Source organism: Nyctereutes procyonoides, unplaced genomic scaffold (assembly GCF_905146905.1).
Source record: "Nyctereutes procyonoides isolate TBG_1078 unplaced genomic scaffold, NYPRO_anot_genome, whole genome shotgun sequence".
NCBI lineage: Eukaryota > Metazoa > Chordata > Mammalia > Carnivora > Canidae > Nyctereutes > Nyctereutes procyonoides.
The window spans coordinates 45203063-45219644 of NW_026575126.1; the positions used below are offsets into that span (position 1 = coordinate 45203063).

Sequence of the window (16582 nt, forward strand, 5' to 3'; positions counted from 1 at the left end):
TCCAACACTGTTCTGCAGGCCCAAAGTCCAGTAGGGCTTGACCGGACTCTCTGCTTGGGGTCTCACAAGGCCAAAATCAAGGTGTCAACCAATCTGGACACATGGCTGGAGGATCTGGGAAGAATCCACTTCCAAACCCGTTTAAGTCATTGGCCGAGTCCAGCTCTTTGAGGGCTGTGGTACTGAAGACCTTGCTTCCTTGCTGGCTGCTAGCCAGGGACAAAACTCAGCTCCCAGAGGCCCACAGGCTTTGTCACGTGGCCTCTCAATCCTCAAGCCTAGCAGTCAAATCCTTACTGTGCTAGAATCTGTCTGGCTTCTTCTGCTGTTGCAGAAAAGTCTCTACTTTAAAAAGGCTCATGTGATGACATTAGGCCCAGCCTGATAATCTCTCTCTTGATGAACTCAAAATCAGCTGACAACCCCTTTGGCTCCCTAACATAACAATGATGGAAGACCTATCTCATCATATCCACACACCCTCCAGGAGGGAAAGATTACAGGGGGGCAAGGGGCATTGCCCCCCTACCATGCAAGCTATTTCAAAAACATTAGAATGTTGAATGTTGGAACATTAGAATGTTCCTTACCTTAGAATGTTGCCTACCACGCAAGCTATTTCAAACACATTGAACTCCTTGTTACTGGGCTTGCATTTACAATGTTCCTTCTGCATGGAATGGCCTCCTACATATATTCAGAAGTCCATATCATGCTTATTCTCTGACACTTGTTCAAATGAGAAGTCCTCTGTACAGATGCCCTCAATCTTTCTGCCTACACATAATGCATATCTTCTCTAAATATGATAGAGTTTTATCAAAACATCTTTTGTGGCACATATCACACTGTCTTGTGGTTATGAGTAATCCCTAGTGCCCTACTAGATTCTATGTATCTTGAAGACTGGTCCATGTGTTACCACAACTCTCCACAATGACCTGCACACAGTAGCTATTTTGAACATCTTGTTTGATGGAGTACATGTGTGAATGAATAAGGGTTATGCACCCCAAATCCAACCACCTCTGTTTATGCAGGACAGATTTAACAGAAAAATAAATCATTTAATAACAACAGTTATGGAGAATATACCAGGTGACAGGAACTGATCTACATTATTAAACAACATTTTCTTTGACATTGGTACAGTCTCATCAGAGATTACTCAAGGTGCAACAAAAATCTCCTTATTTCCTTTTCTCTTAGGCTTTGCCACTAAATATTGTATTCCAAAGGAAGAAAGAAGTGCAAAGACTAAGAAGCAGAGAGTCTTAATAACTAGAATGACATAGATAAAACCATTTTTTCAGGGTCACAAAGAGTAGATCTATGCCCTAAAGCTGTGCTTCTAGGTCTTTCAGGGGCATGAGAATCATGAGGAGAGCTTGTGAAAAAAGCAGAATCGGAAATGATCATTCTGTAGGTTTGAAGTAGAGATAAGACCTCCACATCTTTCCCACAGTGATTCTGATACAGGGAGCCCCATGAACTATACCTGAATGATCAACCAACACTAAAAAATGCTCCTCATATGGGAAAGTTCATGAAAACCAATCTTTCCATCCATTCTTACATCCATTCTACAAATACTGCATTTCAGCTTTTGAGCACCAAAAATCGAATGGTAAGAGAACAGTGAAAATCTGAGAACAGTGCTCTCTCAGGGCTAGTCATGGCCAGAGCGCATGGCTTCATCAGTGGGCTGCCACTGTCTTCCAAGCAAAGTGAGTACATAGAAGAAGCCAGAATGTCCTTCTCCCTCCTTGTAGTATGTGTAAACCATGCTCTTTACTTTCAGCAATGCACACAATTGTTCTATCGATTAGTCATTTACTAGTGGTGTCTCAATTTTAATTTTCTTCCAAGACTTCATTCACATTATCACTGGAATATGTGTGTGCAGAAGCCAAGTACAATGTTTGCATAAATACTTCACTCCTTTAGCAGGATGAACCTGTTTGCAGATTATTGATATTACATGCAAATACACACACACAAGCAAACACATACTAGAAATCTTCTGCACATTCTCATGAGTTCTTGAGACTACTCACTGAGTCATTCTGGGCTAAACATGGTGGGGAAGTGACAGAGGGGTAGTTGAAATACAGTGATCTAGAAGAGGGGGAGTTACAGCAATCTGCAATTAGGAATCACAGCATGTCACAATTGTACCCCATGCATACACCACTGTTGGTGAAAGCCTCCCTAGATCTCATCACCCACTGACATGCCATGTCAGAACTAGACATTCCAGACTTCAGTCTAAGCTTTTTCAAAGACCTCCTGTATCATATCTGCACCAGGAATTCTTTAAGAGGCATCTCCTTCATTATGCACAAGAAACAAGGGACAAGGTATGATCCTGGAAGATGGAACTGCTATAGACCAGAATAAACCATGGCCTGTGAAGTATGATAAATATTTATTCCCAAGTTCCAGTGATTTGGCTTTGAGTGGAATCTGCTGCATCTCATGAGAAAAAGGAAGTGGATGTCACTCTAAGGTGGGGGGGGGGGGAAGAACTCTCAATTTCTCCTCTAAAATATCCCTGTCCCACTGCCAGTCTTTCCGTAAGATATGATTAGGAATGCAGTCTTTGGGGTCAGGCCAACCTCCACTCATACTCTTTTTTTTTTTTTTTTAATTTTTTTTTTATTTTTTTTTTTATTTATTTATGATAGTCACAGAGAGAGAGAGAGAGAGAGAGAGAGAGAGAGAGAGAGAGAGAGAGAGAGACAGGGACACAGGCAGAGGGAGAAGCAGGCTCCATGCACCGGGAGCCCGATGTGGGATTCGATCCTGGGTCTCCAGGATCGCGCCCTGGGCCAAAGGCAGGCGCCAAACTGCTGCGCCACCCAGGGATCCCCATACTCTTTTTTATTTTAAGATTTTATTTATTTACTCATGAAAGACACACACACACACAGAGGCAGAGGGAGAAGCAGGCTCCATGCAGGGAGCCTGATGTGGACTTGATCCCGGGTCTCCAGGATCACTCCCTGGGCTGAAAGCAGGTGCTAAACTGCTGAACCACCTAGGGATCCCCTCATACTCTGCCCCTATTACATACTAGGCTGGGGGAATCTGAAACTGGTCATGCTAACATGAATTTCTGTTTGTGAGGCAGGAATAAGACATGCCTCCTTGAGATGAGTTGTGGGAACCACTAAATGAGATCATGCATGTGAAATTCTCACATAGTTCTTGGTGCAGAGTAGCTCCTAATGAATGGTGACTGTAATCTGAAGTCCTCATTACCAACAGATTGTACAGAGACCCTTCTGGATGCTAGAAACAAAGTCCTATGGCAAGGCTAAAGAAACATGGAAGGAACAGACCTTTTCCCAGGTGGGGCTGGTGGTCTAATCGGAGATAAATATGCAAGCAAACAATGACAATGCAAAGTGACACTCTTAGGAGTTAGTACACAGGTCTGTCGAAATGAAGTGGAAAGGGCCCCACCCACTTGAGATTAACCAGGAAGGTTGTCCTTGGCAAAATGAGAAAAACATTCAAAGGATCAAGGACATCAGGGAGCACAGCATAAGCCCATGACAACCGAATATGAGGGGATGCGGCGAGGGGAGGGGGGGCAGGGGGCTTGGTACTGGGAGGGTAAGAGTAAAGATGCCTGTGCTGGGACACAGGAGAATGACCATACCTTAGACAAGAGGAAGGTGGAGATCTATGGGCTATCTGAATGGGGGTGTTGTGCAAGCAAGAGTGGAGATCGGAGGTCTGGGCTGGTGCAAGGGATCTGGGAGTCATCTCGTGTGGGAGGCAGCTGGCACCAAGGACATCAGGGAGAATGCAAACAGAAGGAGGAGGAGGAAGGGGAGGCAGATGCATCAGAGCATGGGAGCAGGACTTTTGGTTTGGGAAGACATGATGGGTCTCTCTCATGTCTTCTGGGGCATTGCTACCATCCTTAATTACTGCATCTCTAGAAAACAAAAGGATTATTTAACTTTAATATATATATGGGTTTGGTTCTATTTATGCTTGAGGTCAAAAATTCAAAACTGCTTTCAAAATCTTTCTGTGAATCTCTCTCTCCCTCTCTGTCTCTCTTTCTAAATCTATCTCCATTTTAAAGCTAGTCTGTACATACGTGTATATATGTGTGTGCATATACACATATATATTTTCATTTTAAAGCAGTGTAACCTGAATATGATGAGTAGAATTATTCCCAAAGCATTTTTTCAGGTCGTTAATAAGAATATTATTCAATTTGGAGAAATCCGGTCTATGCTCAAACCCTAGCCCCGAAGGCCTTACCCTCTTGGAGACTACCCCAATGGGCTGAGTCAGGTTCAACCTTCTCACCCCAGTGAAGGCTTGGTTATGAGCCACTTGAAGAGAAGGATGGTTTCCTACTCACCCTTGGATAAGTCCTAGTGCCTGATAGAATGATGGCCACAGAGTTGGTGCCCAGGGAGTACTGGTTGTACTGGCCTGGGCTGTCAATTGCCTTGCTTCCATGGTACTGTTTGCAAACATCTCTGGGAAGCCTTGGGCCCACCAAGCTCCAAGGCAGAGCAAAACCACTAGAGAAAAGGAGAGGCAAAGAACATGGAAACCCTGATTTATAAGAGGAAGCCTTCTTAGCACTGAATTCTATGTCTGCTGGACACAAGCACGCATTGGTCTTGGCCCTGGAGTAATCCACACCAGCCATACACAAGGGCCCAGCAGAAAGCAAATGCCCCTCCAAGAGCTTGTCATAATTTCCAAGATACCCTCATTACATGCCGCTGCTTCCAATGAGGCCAGAGATGACTTCAGAGATAAAAAGAAGTGGCAGCTGAGCCTCAGGATAACAGCTCCCTCCTTCCGTAGGCCATCCCCTCTGATGACCTGCTGAACCTCGGATGCTGCTGGCAGCCAGGCTTAAGGATAACATGACTGGTATTTACCTGCTCCACTGCCTTCCTTTCTTTAAGACAGAAGCACAAGGAGTTTTTTCTGAAGCACCTGATCCCCTGAGTGCCAAGAGAATAGCCCAACTACGGGAAGCATTTGTACATTCTAAGCTCAATTCGGCAGTAATTCCCTGAGCTGCCTATTTGAGAAATTGTTGTATTTCAACAAGAATTTGAAGGAGGACACACAAAATATTAAAAGGCCATTTTCTGTTTCTGGAAGCGGAGGATGTCAGGGGCAGCTTTCTTTTGTGCAATGTTATCACCTGCGAGGCAGTGGTTTCCCTATAGACAGGCTCCCTGGCAAATGAGCTAGATCCAAAGGCAGCACTGACAATTCACAGGTGTGAGCCAAGTCTGACCCAGGACTGGTGAAATCCAGCCAAGGAGAACAATTTCACAGCTCCACAAGTGATCCTCAGGTTGTATAACTTCAAACAGCTGAAAAATAACCTCAAAAGGCAACACCATAAGGCAGAAAAGGCCCACATTCCCTACCTCCTATTAAGAACAGGAAAAAAGTAATTTGCATTTGGCTTTGCCTTTGTAAGAAAGAAAATCCAGAAGTTGAAGGATGGATAAAAGAAGGTGCGGGTACAGGAAAACATTACACATTAAACAAAACAAAACAAAACCAGCATGTTCAGTGTCCCAGATGCACAAAGGAGCCCAGCTCTGTGATGGGGAGGTGGGCCACAGGGTAGATCAGATGTCAGTTAATAGAACCCAAAGCTTTCCTCAAGCATCACTCAAGGCACAGGCTCCTTACCCCACCCTCCTGTACATACAGACTAGAATCTAAGTTTCATGAGTACAGAAATTATTTTTTTGTTCACTGATGGATTCCAAGCATCAAGAATAGTGCCTGGCATACAGTAGGCACTGAATAAATATTTGTTGAATGAATGAATGAAGTATAATTCAGTGCTGGGGTATATCACCTAGAGAAGAACTAGAGTAAGTGTTCAATAACTAGTATTCGTGTCCAGGAGTTAAATGCAAAAACTCAGTAAACACTGGTAGTTAATTGTGCTGGGTATCTCAGTTTGAAGGGTTTCAAATTGTTTTTAATTAAGATGTAATGACATGCAATAAAATAAACAGATCTTGGGTGATAATTTGATGAACTTTGACAAATGTTCATGATAGGAAACATTACCATAACTCTAGAAAGCTCCCTGTGCCCCCTTTTTGTTGATTGCCCTCCTCCACAAAAGCAGCCATTATTCTTGTATCTAATCCCATAGACTGGCTTTGCCTCTTCTTGAACTTCACATAAATGGAATTATGCACTATATTCCTCTATGCCTGGCTTCTTTTGTTCAACATAACGTTTTGGCAACTCATCAGTGTTCTAGGTATTACCACTTCATTCCTTATTAATGAGCAGCATTCCATTTTATGAATATGCAATAATTTATTTATCCATTCCTTGTTGATGGACATTGGCATTCCTTCTGATGTTTTGCTGTGATGAATAAAGGTGCAACGAACATTTTTATACAAATATTACTTTTGGGGCATATGTTTACATTTCTTTATAGTAAATACCTAGGAATGTAATTGCTGGGTTGAAAGGTTTGTGTAAGTTTTTCACTTTGTGAGAAACTGCCAAACACTTTTCCGTAATGGTTATAATTTTACATTTCCACCAGCCATATAGAAGCGATTCAGTTGCTCCATATCCTTACCAACACTTGGTATTGTCAGTCTTTTTCATTTTTAGCCATTCAGCAGGTGTGAAATGATACATCATTCTGGCTTTAGTTTGCATGTCTCTGAAGGTCAACGATGGTAAGCACATTTGAGTGTCTAACTTAATTTTCTGCTTTTATGTTGTTTTACTTTTTATTGTTCTATAGTTCTTTATATATTCTCGATATGAGCCCTTTGGGATATACACAGAGAGTTAATATTTTTTTCCCTAATCTACAGCTTGCCTTTTCCTTTTCCAACTGTCAGTACATGAGCAAAATTTAAAAATTTTTAAATTTTGATGGAGTCTATTATTTTTACTATACACTGAATGCCTTTTGCCTTCTGCTTTCTCAGATCACAGTAATATCCTCCAAAATTTTCTCCCAGAAATTTTACAATTTTAGCTTTTACATTTAGGTCCTAAATTTATTTTAAGTAATTTTTGTGTGTAATGTAAGCTATGGACCAAGGTATTTTTTTTTCTACATAGATATCTGGTTGATATAGCACCATTTATTAAAATGATTTACTTTCAGGGTACCTGTGTAGCTCAGTCAGCTAAGTGTCTCACTCTTGGTTTTGGCTCAGGTCATGATGTCAAGGTCATGAGATTGAGCCCCGTGTAGGGCTCCATGCTTACTGTGGAGTTTGCTTGAGACTCTCTGCCTCTCCTTATTCTTCTGTCCCTCCCCTACAGCTCATTCCCAAGCTCTCTCTGTCTCTCTAAAATAAATAAGTAAATCTTTTTGGGGCACCTGGGTGGTTCGGTAGTTGAGCGTCTGCCGTCGGCTCAGGTCATGACCCCAGGGTCCTGGGATCAAGTCCCACATCAGGCTCCCCACAGGGAGCCTGCTTCTCCCTCTGCCTGTGAGTCTGCCTCTCTCTCTTCCTGTGTCTCTCACGAATAAATAAATAAAATCTTAAATTTTCTTTCCTTTCCCCCATTGTCATAATTATTCATCAAAAAGCAATTGAATGCATGTTTGTGGATTTATTTTCATCATTTCATCACTATATGAGATGTCAGTTATAGGGTTTTCATAGATAACCTTTATCAGATTGAGAATTCTTCCTCCTTTATCATGAATGGATATATTGGATTTTGTCAAATGCTTTTTCTGCATCTAATGACATGACCATACAATTTTATCCTTTATTATATTAATATGGTAAGTTACATTGATTTATTTTTTGAATGTTAAACAAATCTTGTGTTCCCAAAATAAGTACCATTTATCCATGATGTATTATTTTTTAATACATTGCTGGATTATGATTACTAATATATTGAAACACTATGTAGATTGGTGTTATTTCTTTTTAAAATGTCTGATGGAATTCACATCAAGGCCATCTAGGTCAGGAGTTTTTCTTGTTTATGAAATGGGAAAGATTTTAGTTATGAATTCAACTTCTTAGCGAGCTTAGAAAGAGACTTCAGACTATTTCATTTTTAGGTCTTTTGGAAATTTTTAGGTTTTTTTTTTTTTCAAAAACTATAGCCATTTTATCTACATTGTAGAATTTGTTGGCATACATTATTCATATTTTTACATTTTATTGTCTTAGTATCTGTAATATCTGTAGTGATATTCCGTCTTACTTTTTAGTATTTTTTAGTAGTATTTGTGCTTTCTCTGTGATCACTCTTGCTAGAAATTACAAATTTAATCTTTTCAAAGAAACTATCTTTCGGCTTTATTGATTTTCTCTATATTTTGTGTTCTACGTTGATTTTTACTCTTATGTTTATTATTTTCTTCCTTCTATTTCATTTGGGTTTAATTTGCTCTTCTTTTTCTAGCTTCTTAATGTAGAAGTTTAAATCACTGACTTTTCCTGTTTAATTATAAGCATTTAAAGCTATAAACATCCCCTGTAGTACATCTTCCACTTCATTCTTCAAATCTGGTATGTTGTGTTTTCATTGTCATTTCATTCAAAATAGTTGCTAATATCTTTTGACTTCTTCTCTGACCCACGGGCTATTCAGAAGTTTTATCTTGGGGACCTGGGTGGCTCAGTGGTTGAGCATCTGCCTTTGAGCGTCTGCCTTTGGCTCAAGTCATGATCCTGGGATGGAGTTCTGCATTGGACTCCCCATAGGGAGCCTGCTTCTCCCTCTGCCTATGTCTCTGCCTCTCTCCCATGTCTCTCATGAATAAATAAATAAGTAAAATCTTTTTTGAGAAGTTTTAACTAATTTCCAAACATCTGGGGATTCTCTGGATTTATTTTTATTATTAACTCTTATTTTAACAATATGTGGTCAAAGAATGCATTCTGTATTATTTCAGTCCTTTTAAATACATTGAGACATGTTTTATCCTCCAGAACACAGTCTACTTTGGTGACTTTTGTAAGTACGCTTGAAGGAAAGTTTCTTTTGTAGCTATTGGGTGTAGCGGGCAAAAATTTTTCCAAAGCTTTCTCTTCATCTTCCCTTCTAGGAATCTATCACTGATCCCCCAAAGTCAATGCTTCTGTTTGCACAGTATTTTCTTCTGATCCTAGTTAATTATAGTATGGCTCCCACACCACATCCTGCATCTTCCTACCCCTAGGATCTCTCAAGCCTCCATCTGATGTGCAAAGTGAAGAGAAATCTCAAGCTGCTTGAAGCAGTTTAGAAGTCATGCCTTGCTTGTCAAAAAAGACAAGATAGCGACCCAGGCTTCCTTTTGATATCTTTTATTCTGCTCTGTATGTGATAGTGTGGTGACTAATTTGGGATTTGGTGGGAGAGAGGGCAAATGGGGCAGATGTTGTCATCCTTCATGTGGGGTCATCTGTAAATCCCCTGTGACGTCTCCCCTGTCTGACTCAGGACATGGCTTGGGTGGGACATGTGATGATTTTTTTCCTGCAGAGCTTTGTTTTATATTTTTAATAGTTAATACACATGTAGCTAGACAGTGTACTTCACAAACAACAGAACCTCCCTCGCCAACCTTTGATTTACAGAAGTGATACACTTATGTCCTGGAAATTAGTTGACTTTAAATAAATGACTATGTAAATGAAAATACAGGGGTTCATCTCTATGGCCAAATGTGTAAATAGGGTACCTAATATGGGGTTTAGGCAAAGTGGTGTGATCACTGCTATATAGTGAACATTTGCTATTACAACAATGTGAACCAAACTGCAGTCTTTAAATTATTTATTCTAAGTCCTTAAAGGACCCTTCCTAATGAGATTAGAAAAGCCAGCATGAGGATCAGCACACAGTTACCACAGTTCACCCAGAAAAAGCATTCCAGCTACACCTTACGATATTTGGTCTATCTCGTTCCAAGAATGATCTGCTTCTGGTTGTGGGATGGGATCTGGAGCAGTTTAGCAGGAAATGTATTGGGAAAAGGAGTAAGTTGACCACCTCTGTTGCCCATGCTTTCATCCCTCCCCAGCATCTTCATACATGCAGAAGGATGCTCACCTTTTCCCATTCTCGGTCCTTGTTCAGCACGATCACAACCAGCCTGGGGTGCACCTGGTAGCCTTCCTCAGTGAAGGACAAGTCTTTGCCATCCCATGTCACATTGACCATAAATCTAGAGAGGGGAAGAGAGAAAGACAAGATTTTAGGAAAGAAGAAAAGAGGTCAGACGAGTGGGTGGCACCATCCGTGTAACACTCAGAAAGTGAAGCCTCACATGGCCATCATCACTCATGACAAGTGGCCTATACCTGTGTGGGTATTAGTACCCAGGCAGGCACTTATTTCCATGGGCCTATGCTCACCCTCAGAATCTCCCATCCTGCACAGATGTTATCAATTGACTGTAGTTAGCACATGGGATGGAAACTTTCTGTCCTGCCACATCCATAGACCTCTGTCCAAATGATACTACAGGAGGATCTTAAACCATGTTCTGTTAAGTTTGAACAAGTTTCCCTAAAGGAAGCTGATGGCTCATTAACCATATGGTATGCAACTTCAAAGAAATGGTATGCCACTAGTCATTCCACTAATGTTTATTAAACACTTGCTACATGCCAGGACTCAGCAGCTTGGCTGAGGATGAATAAGGAAACAGATATTATCCCTCTCCTCATGAAGCTTAGAGTCTAAAGGAGAGGACAGGCATTAATTAATTACAGATCTATGACAAGTGTTGTAATAGTGAGGTGGATGTGCTATTTGGAAGTAAAAGAGGGGTCAGGCAAAGCTTCTGCAGGGAAGTGCCACTTCGCCTGAAGGATGAGTCAGCATTAGCTGGGTTAGAAAAAGAGACATGAGCAGATTCCAGGCAAAGCAGGCAGCATGTGCAAAGGCCCTGTGGCAATGCACACAAGGGACTCACTGCAAGCCAGTGAGACCAAAGCAGAGAGAGACAGAAGAATGTGGGATGTTGTGTGGCTAAGAAAGTGAATAGGGGAGATAGTGCAAAGCTTCTCAGGCCATGTTAAAGAGTTTTGTCTTTGTTTTATTTTATTTTATTTTATTTTTTTTAAAGTAATGACTGTGATTTTAATCAAAAACAGATCTTAACCTTTCCAAACAAAACATCCATTTTGTGGTACAGAACACCATGAAGTCTAGGCAGGCTTTCTCCCTCTGTTGACTTTATTTTTTTTATATAAATTAATTTTTATTGGTGTTCAATTTACCAACATACAGAATAACACCCAGTGCTCATCCCGTCAAGTGTCCCCCTCCGTGCCTGTCACCCATTCACCCCCACCCCCCGCCCTCCTCCCCCTCCACCACCCCTAGTTCATTTCCCAGAGTTAGAAGTCTCTATGTTCTGTGTCCCTTTCTGATATCTCCCACACATTTCTTCTCCCTTCCCTTATATTCCCCTTCACTATTATTCATATTCCCCAAATGAGTGAGAACATACACTGTTTGTCCTTCTCCGATTGACCCACTTCACTCAGCATAATACCCTCCAGTTCCATCCACGTTGCAGCAAATGGTGGGTATTTGTCGTTTCTAATGGCTGAGTAATATTCCATTGTATACATAAACCACATCTTCTTTATCCATTCATCTTTCGATGGGCACCGAGGCTCCTTCCACAGTTTGGCTATTGTGGACATGGCTGCTAGAAACATCGGGGTGCAGGTGCCCCGGCGTTTCATTGCATCTGAATCTTTGGGGTAAATCCCTAACAGCGCAATTGCTGGGTCGTAGGGCAGGTCTATTTTTAATTCTTTGAGGAACCTCCACACAGTTTTCCAGAGTGGCTGCACCAGTTCACATTCCCACCAACAGTGTAAGAGGGTTCCCTTTTCTCCGCATCCTCTCCAACATTTGTTGTTTCCTGCCTTATTAATTTCCCCCATTCTCACTGGTGTGAGGTGGTATCTCATTGTGGTTTTGATTTGTATTTCCCTGATGGCAAGTGATGCAGAGCATTTTCTCATGTGCATGTTGGCCATGTCTATGTCTTCCTCTGTGAGATTTCTCTTCATGTCTTTTGCCCATTTCATGATTGGATTGTTTGTGAATGGGCTTAATGACCCCATCAAAAGGCGCAGGGTTTCAGACTGGATAAAAAAGCAGGACCCATCTATTTGCTGTCTACAAGAGACTCATTTTAGACAGAAGGACACCTACAACCTGAAAACGCTTTGTCTTTGTTTTAAAACGGTAGGAACACACTGAAGGTTTTAATTAAGGAAGTGATACAATCAGACTTTTCTTTTCTTGTATAATATGCCCTGAAGGCTGTGTAGAGAATTGGTTGGAGGGGACCAGCGTGGATACAGGCGGGGGTAAGTTATGGGATGTTTATTATCCAGATCAGAGCTGATGTTGGCTTTGGCTCTGTTGTGGCTCCAAAAGAGGAGGAGGAGAAGGGAAGAGTACAAGTCATCACGAATAGGACCAAGTAGAGAATATTTAGCAGGTAGGTAGTGATGTGAAGGTTGGGGAGAGAGAAGCAACAAGGACAACGCCTCAGCATCTGTCTTATATAACATCCGCAAGGTCAACTGTCGGCCTAGTACATCAGTGCATGTGACATTTACCTGCCTTATGGTATTCTTGCCTCCACCACTCCTCCAAGCCACCTTGCCTGGAGGCGGGCTGGACGCAGATGGGGAGGGAGGTAAGGCATAGCTCGCTTCCCAGGATTTGGGAGGGAGGATCCCCGGGAGTCCACATCTCCTCGTAGCTTGAGAAAAAGGTGATATTGTTGGAGACTTCCAAGGGAATACACCACTTAACAGGTACTCAATTAATGCAGTACGGTGCGTTGAAATATTCGGAGATCCCCCAGAGAGACAGGGTATCTCAAAACCGTGGCATTTTCTTGCTTTGTGATCCTTTAACACCAAGGAGGAGAAATAGACTATAAACAATTTCAAAAAGGAGATATGGACCTAACCGGTCACTGTGTGCCCCTGGACTGCCAGAGTGCAGGCTGTGTCTTGTGGATGGAGAGTCAGGTCTCCCAGGAGAAGTTAAAGAAATCAGGGAAAAAGGCAAAGAACAAATAATGCGTATCATTCAATGAACTATTTGAGTTTTTAAAAATCATGTCTTTGATGACAAGTTAATGGCGAGAAGAAAATGCTCACTGATGTTAAACAAGCAAAAGAGGATAAAAATAGGGTTTGCTACGCATAAAAGGATTAAGGTACCTTTTATTCTCTTTTGTGTATCTTTGTTTTCTCCAGGTTTTCTGCAAAGTGTTTGTTTAAGAAACAGAAAAAAAAACCCACTGCAATTCTAGGAGCAGAGAGTAATCACTCTTCTATTTGGTACATGTGCGGTATCTGTGATCATTTCCTAGGAGGATATTTTGTTGATTCAACAACTATTTGCTGCATGTCTATTATGTGTCAGGCCCTATGGGGAGTCCTATAGATACAGAAATAAAAACCCCAGTGCCTGTCCGCCCTCCTACCCACATCTTCATCACTCAGTGACACAGGCATATAAACAATGACAGCACACAGAATGCTGCTGGTGCAGAGATACACAGTAAGTGGGAGAAGTGAGTGCAGAGAAGGCCCCTCACTCAACCTAAGGGATTTGGGGTGGGGGGGCTTCCTGGGAAATCTTGAAAAGTGAAAGCATTAAGAAGAGGTGGGAGAGGGGCACGTGGGTGACTCAGTCAGCTAACTCTTGATCTAAGCTCAGGTCTTGATCTCAGGGTCATGAGCTCAAGCCCTCCACTGGGCTCAGGGCTGAGCATGAAGCCTACTTAAAAAAAAAAGAAGATGGGGCACCTGGGTGGCTCAGTGGTTGGGCATCTGTGTTTGGCTCAGGGTGTGATCCAGGGGTCCTGGAATCAAGTCCCACATTGGGCTCCCCACAGGGAGTCTGCTTCTCCCTCTGTCTGTGTCTCTGACTCTCTCTTTCTCTGTCTTTCATGAATAAATAAAAGTAAAATCTTTAAAAAAGAAAAAAGAAGAAGGAGGAGGAGAAAAGAACTCTGAGCAAAGGAATCACCTTGAGTAAAGAAGAGTCAGCAAAGGTCGGCAGCGTGACGCATGCTGGGCAAAGCAGGGAATAGCTTTAGTAGGCTGAGGCGCAGTGGGATTTGTCTGGAGAGGATTCCTGAAGCCAGATCCTAAAGGACCTTGAATGCCATCCTAAAGGGTTTGGATTTTGTTCAGAAGGCCAGAGAGATCCATGAAAGATTTTAAATAAAGGAGTGATGCATAGATTTGCTGACAAGAGAGGCAGAAGTAAAAATGCTTCTTTCTCTGCATCAGAAGACAACTTCCAACATTTATGTTTATGGTTGCTAACCTTTCATTAATGGGGGGGGGCTAAATTAGGCTATTGATATTTTCCCAGTTGACTTTTTGTTTTGTTCCCCATGATTATTTTTAGGCCTGTTACATTGTCTGGTACACTGTAAGGCTGGAGTTCATGTCTGGTGGTTGAGTGTGTTGATAGATCACCAGAAGTGCCACCCATCCATGTCTACAACCAAGAGCCCATCCATCTTGTCCCTCTGTCCATCTATCCATCCATCTGCCAATCCATCAATCTATCCATCCACCCGTCAATATGTTCATCCATCTATCCATCCAATAGAAATACCTGCATACACCTACTATGTGTCATGACCTGTGCAAAGAACTGTGGTAGGAAAAATGATACAAAAATAAACAAATATATTTCTGCAATCAATAACTGCAGTACAGAACAGTAGGTGTAGGGACACCTGGGTAGCTCAACGGTTGAGTGTCTGCCTTTGACTCAGGGCATGATCCCAGAGTCCTAGGATCGAGTCCCACATCGGGCTTCCTGCGTGAAGCCTGCTTTTCCCTCTGCCTATGTCTCTGCCTCTCTCTGTGTGTCTCTCAAGAATAGATAAATAAAATATTTCAAAAAAACAGTAGGTGTAAAAGTAGAGATATGTATTAAGTAGGCTGGTGAAGAGCATTAAGAATAGAGTGGCTAATTCTATTGCAGAGGCAGAGCTGGCATTAGGAAACAAAGTGGAAGAGCATGGGCTGGCCGGGTGAATGGCCAGGGATAAGGGGTGGTGAGGCACTGCAGGGAGGAAACCGAAATGCCAAAGGCATAGAACAATGGAAGAGGATGGAATACTGTTCACAAAATCTCAACGTAAACACTGCAGACAAAGCGAGTAGTCTTTACGTGAGCTCATAGGCAATCAGTGATCAAGTCTCTGTATCTGATACCCCAAACTCAGAGTTAGGCCAGCCAATTTGCTGAGGTTTTTAATTTATTATTCTTGTTGTTGTTGAATCAAGTTAGCTATCAAGCCAGGTTTTGATCTGTCCAACACTTTGGGGTGGATTGAGTTCAGGTTGTATCTACCCAATGACCCAAAGGCAGATGAACTCAAATTGTCAGTCAATTCTCAAAAGGTTTAAAAACACCCAGTTTGTTATCTTTTTGGAAAAGGCAGACCAGAGAGCAAATGCTTTGGTTTTGACATAGACATGTGGCCCTGGCAAGAGCCATCTGCAGGGTTACATGTCGTGTGACCTGAACATCACAGTCATCTTTCTAATCAAGGAGCTAGCATGTACCACTCGGCATCCAGATCTTTTGATTTGCCAGTTGAATTTACTCAAACCTCCCTTTCTTTAATTCCCCATCTTTACTTTCTCTACTCAATCCCATCTTGTGGTGAAATCAGATGGAATGAGCAAGGTGACTATTTAAATGTGATAACTCCTCTTCAGATAGTATGGAAACCACTATATGGATGTGCTCCTTCCTTGTCTGTGTTCCTTTAAGATTCAATATCCTGGACCGATAGGTCTGTATACTCCACATTAATATTATTTTTTGTTTATCCTTTCTTGTTTTTTTTTTTAGTGACAGTCTTCAGCCCCTTGTGTGTATATGGGGGGGGGGGCTCTAACAGAATTTTTTGCTGAACAGTAATTTCACTGTGAAGTTGGCAGGATGCAAGCACCTATTACCTTAATTCCCCCATCCAATTTCTAGGAATGACAATCCATATTTTCTCAGACTTTCCTCCCATTTAAACTAGCTCCAGAGCAAAATTCTTTACCTAGGGAAATCCCATTACACACCCCATTGCTTGGTCCCCATTAACACCTGCTGGGTACTTGTATTAAACAGTAAAATCTTATCACTGTTTTGTTTATCTCTCAAAAATGGATTATAAACTTTTAGTGGCCAAATGAAATATTAGAAATTCTGGTGGCTGCTAAGCTTCAAATTACATCTTCAATATTTCCATTAGGAGCAATAAATACAGGAAAGCATGCTGGCAAAATGTGGCAGGATGGAGGCTCCAGGGGTTTGCAGAGGGTTTTCTCCTGTGTTATTATCAACCATTGATAGTAAAGCCACGTAGTTGGTTTTTTTTTTTAAATTGTCAATGACGTACATCACGTTAAACTAGAAAATATGTAAACTACGTGACATACACACGTACAAGACTCCTTTGATATCTACTTAGGTGTATGAAGCTAAGTTCAGGTGAAAGAAACACTTGTCTATTATTTGCATTCTGTGCCCCGTGAATGGCTGATATGAG

At 41.8% G+C, this 16582-nt stretch overlaps 1 protein-coding gene across 2 annotated transcripts in view; it reads right to left on the reverse strand.

Moving 5' to 3' along the window:
• GRIN2A (glutamate ionotropic receptor NMDA type subunit 2A) overlaps nucleotides 1–16582 on the reverse strand; it is a 415475-nt gene that overhangs the window by 107304 nt on the left and 291589 nt on the right. For both annotated transcript variants that reach the window (XM_055340881.1, XM_055340882.1), the window contains one exon: nucleotides 10069–10183. In XM_055340881.1, coding sequence (XP_055196856.1) covers nucleotides 10069–10183 — 115 coding nt within the window. The remainder of the gene's footprint in view (nucleotides 1–10068; nucleotides 10184–16582) is intronic.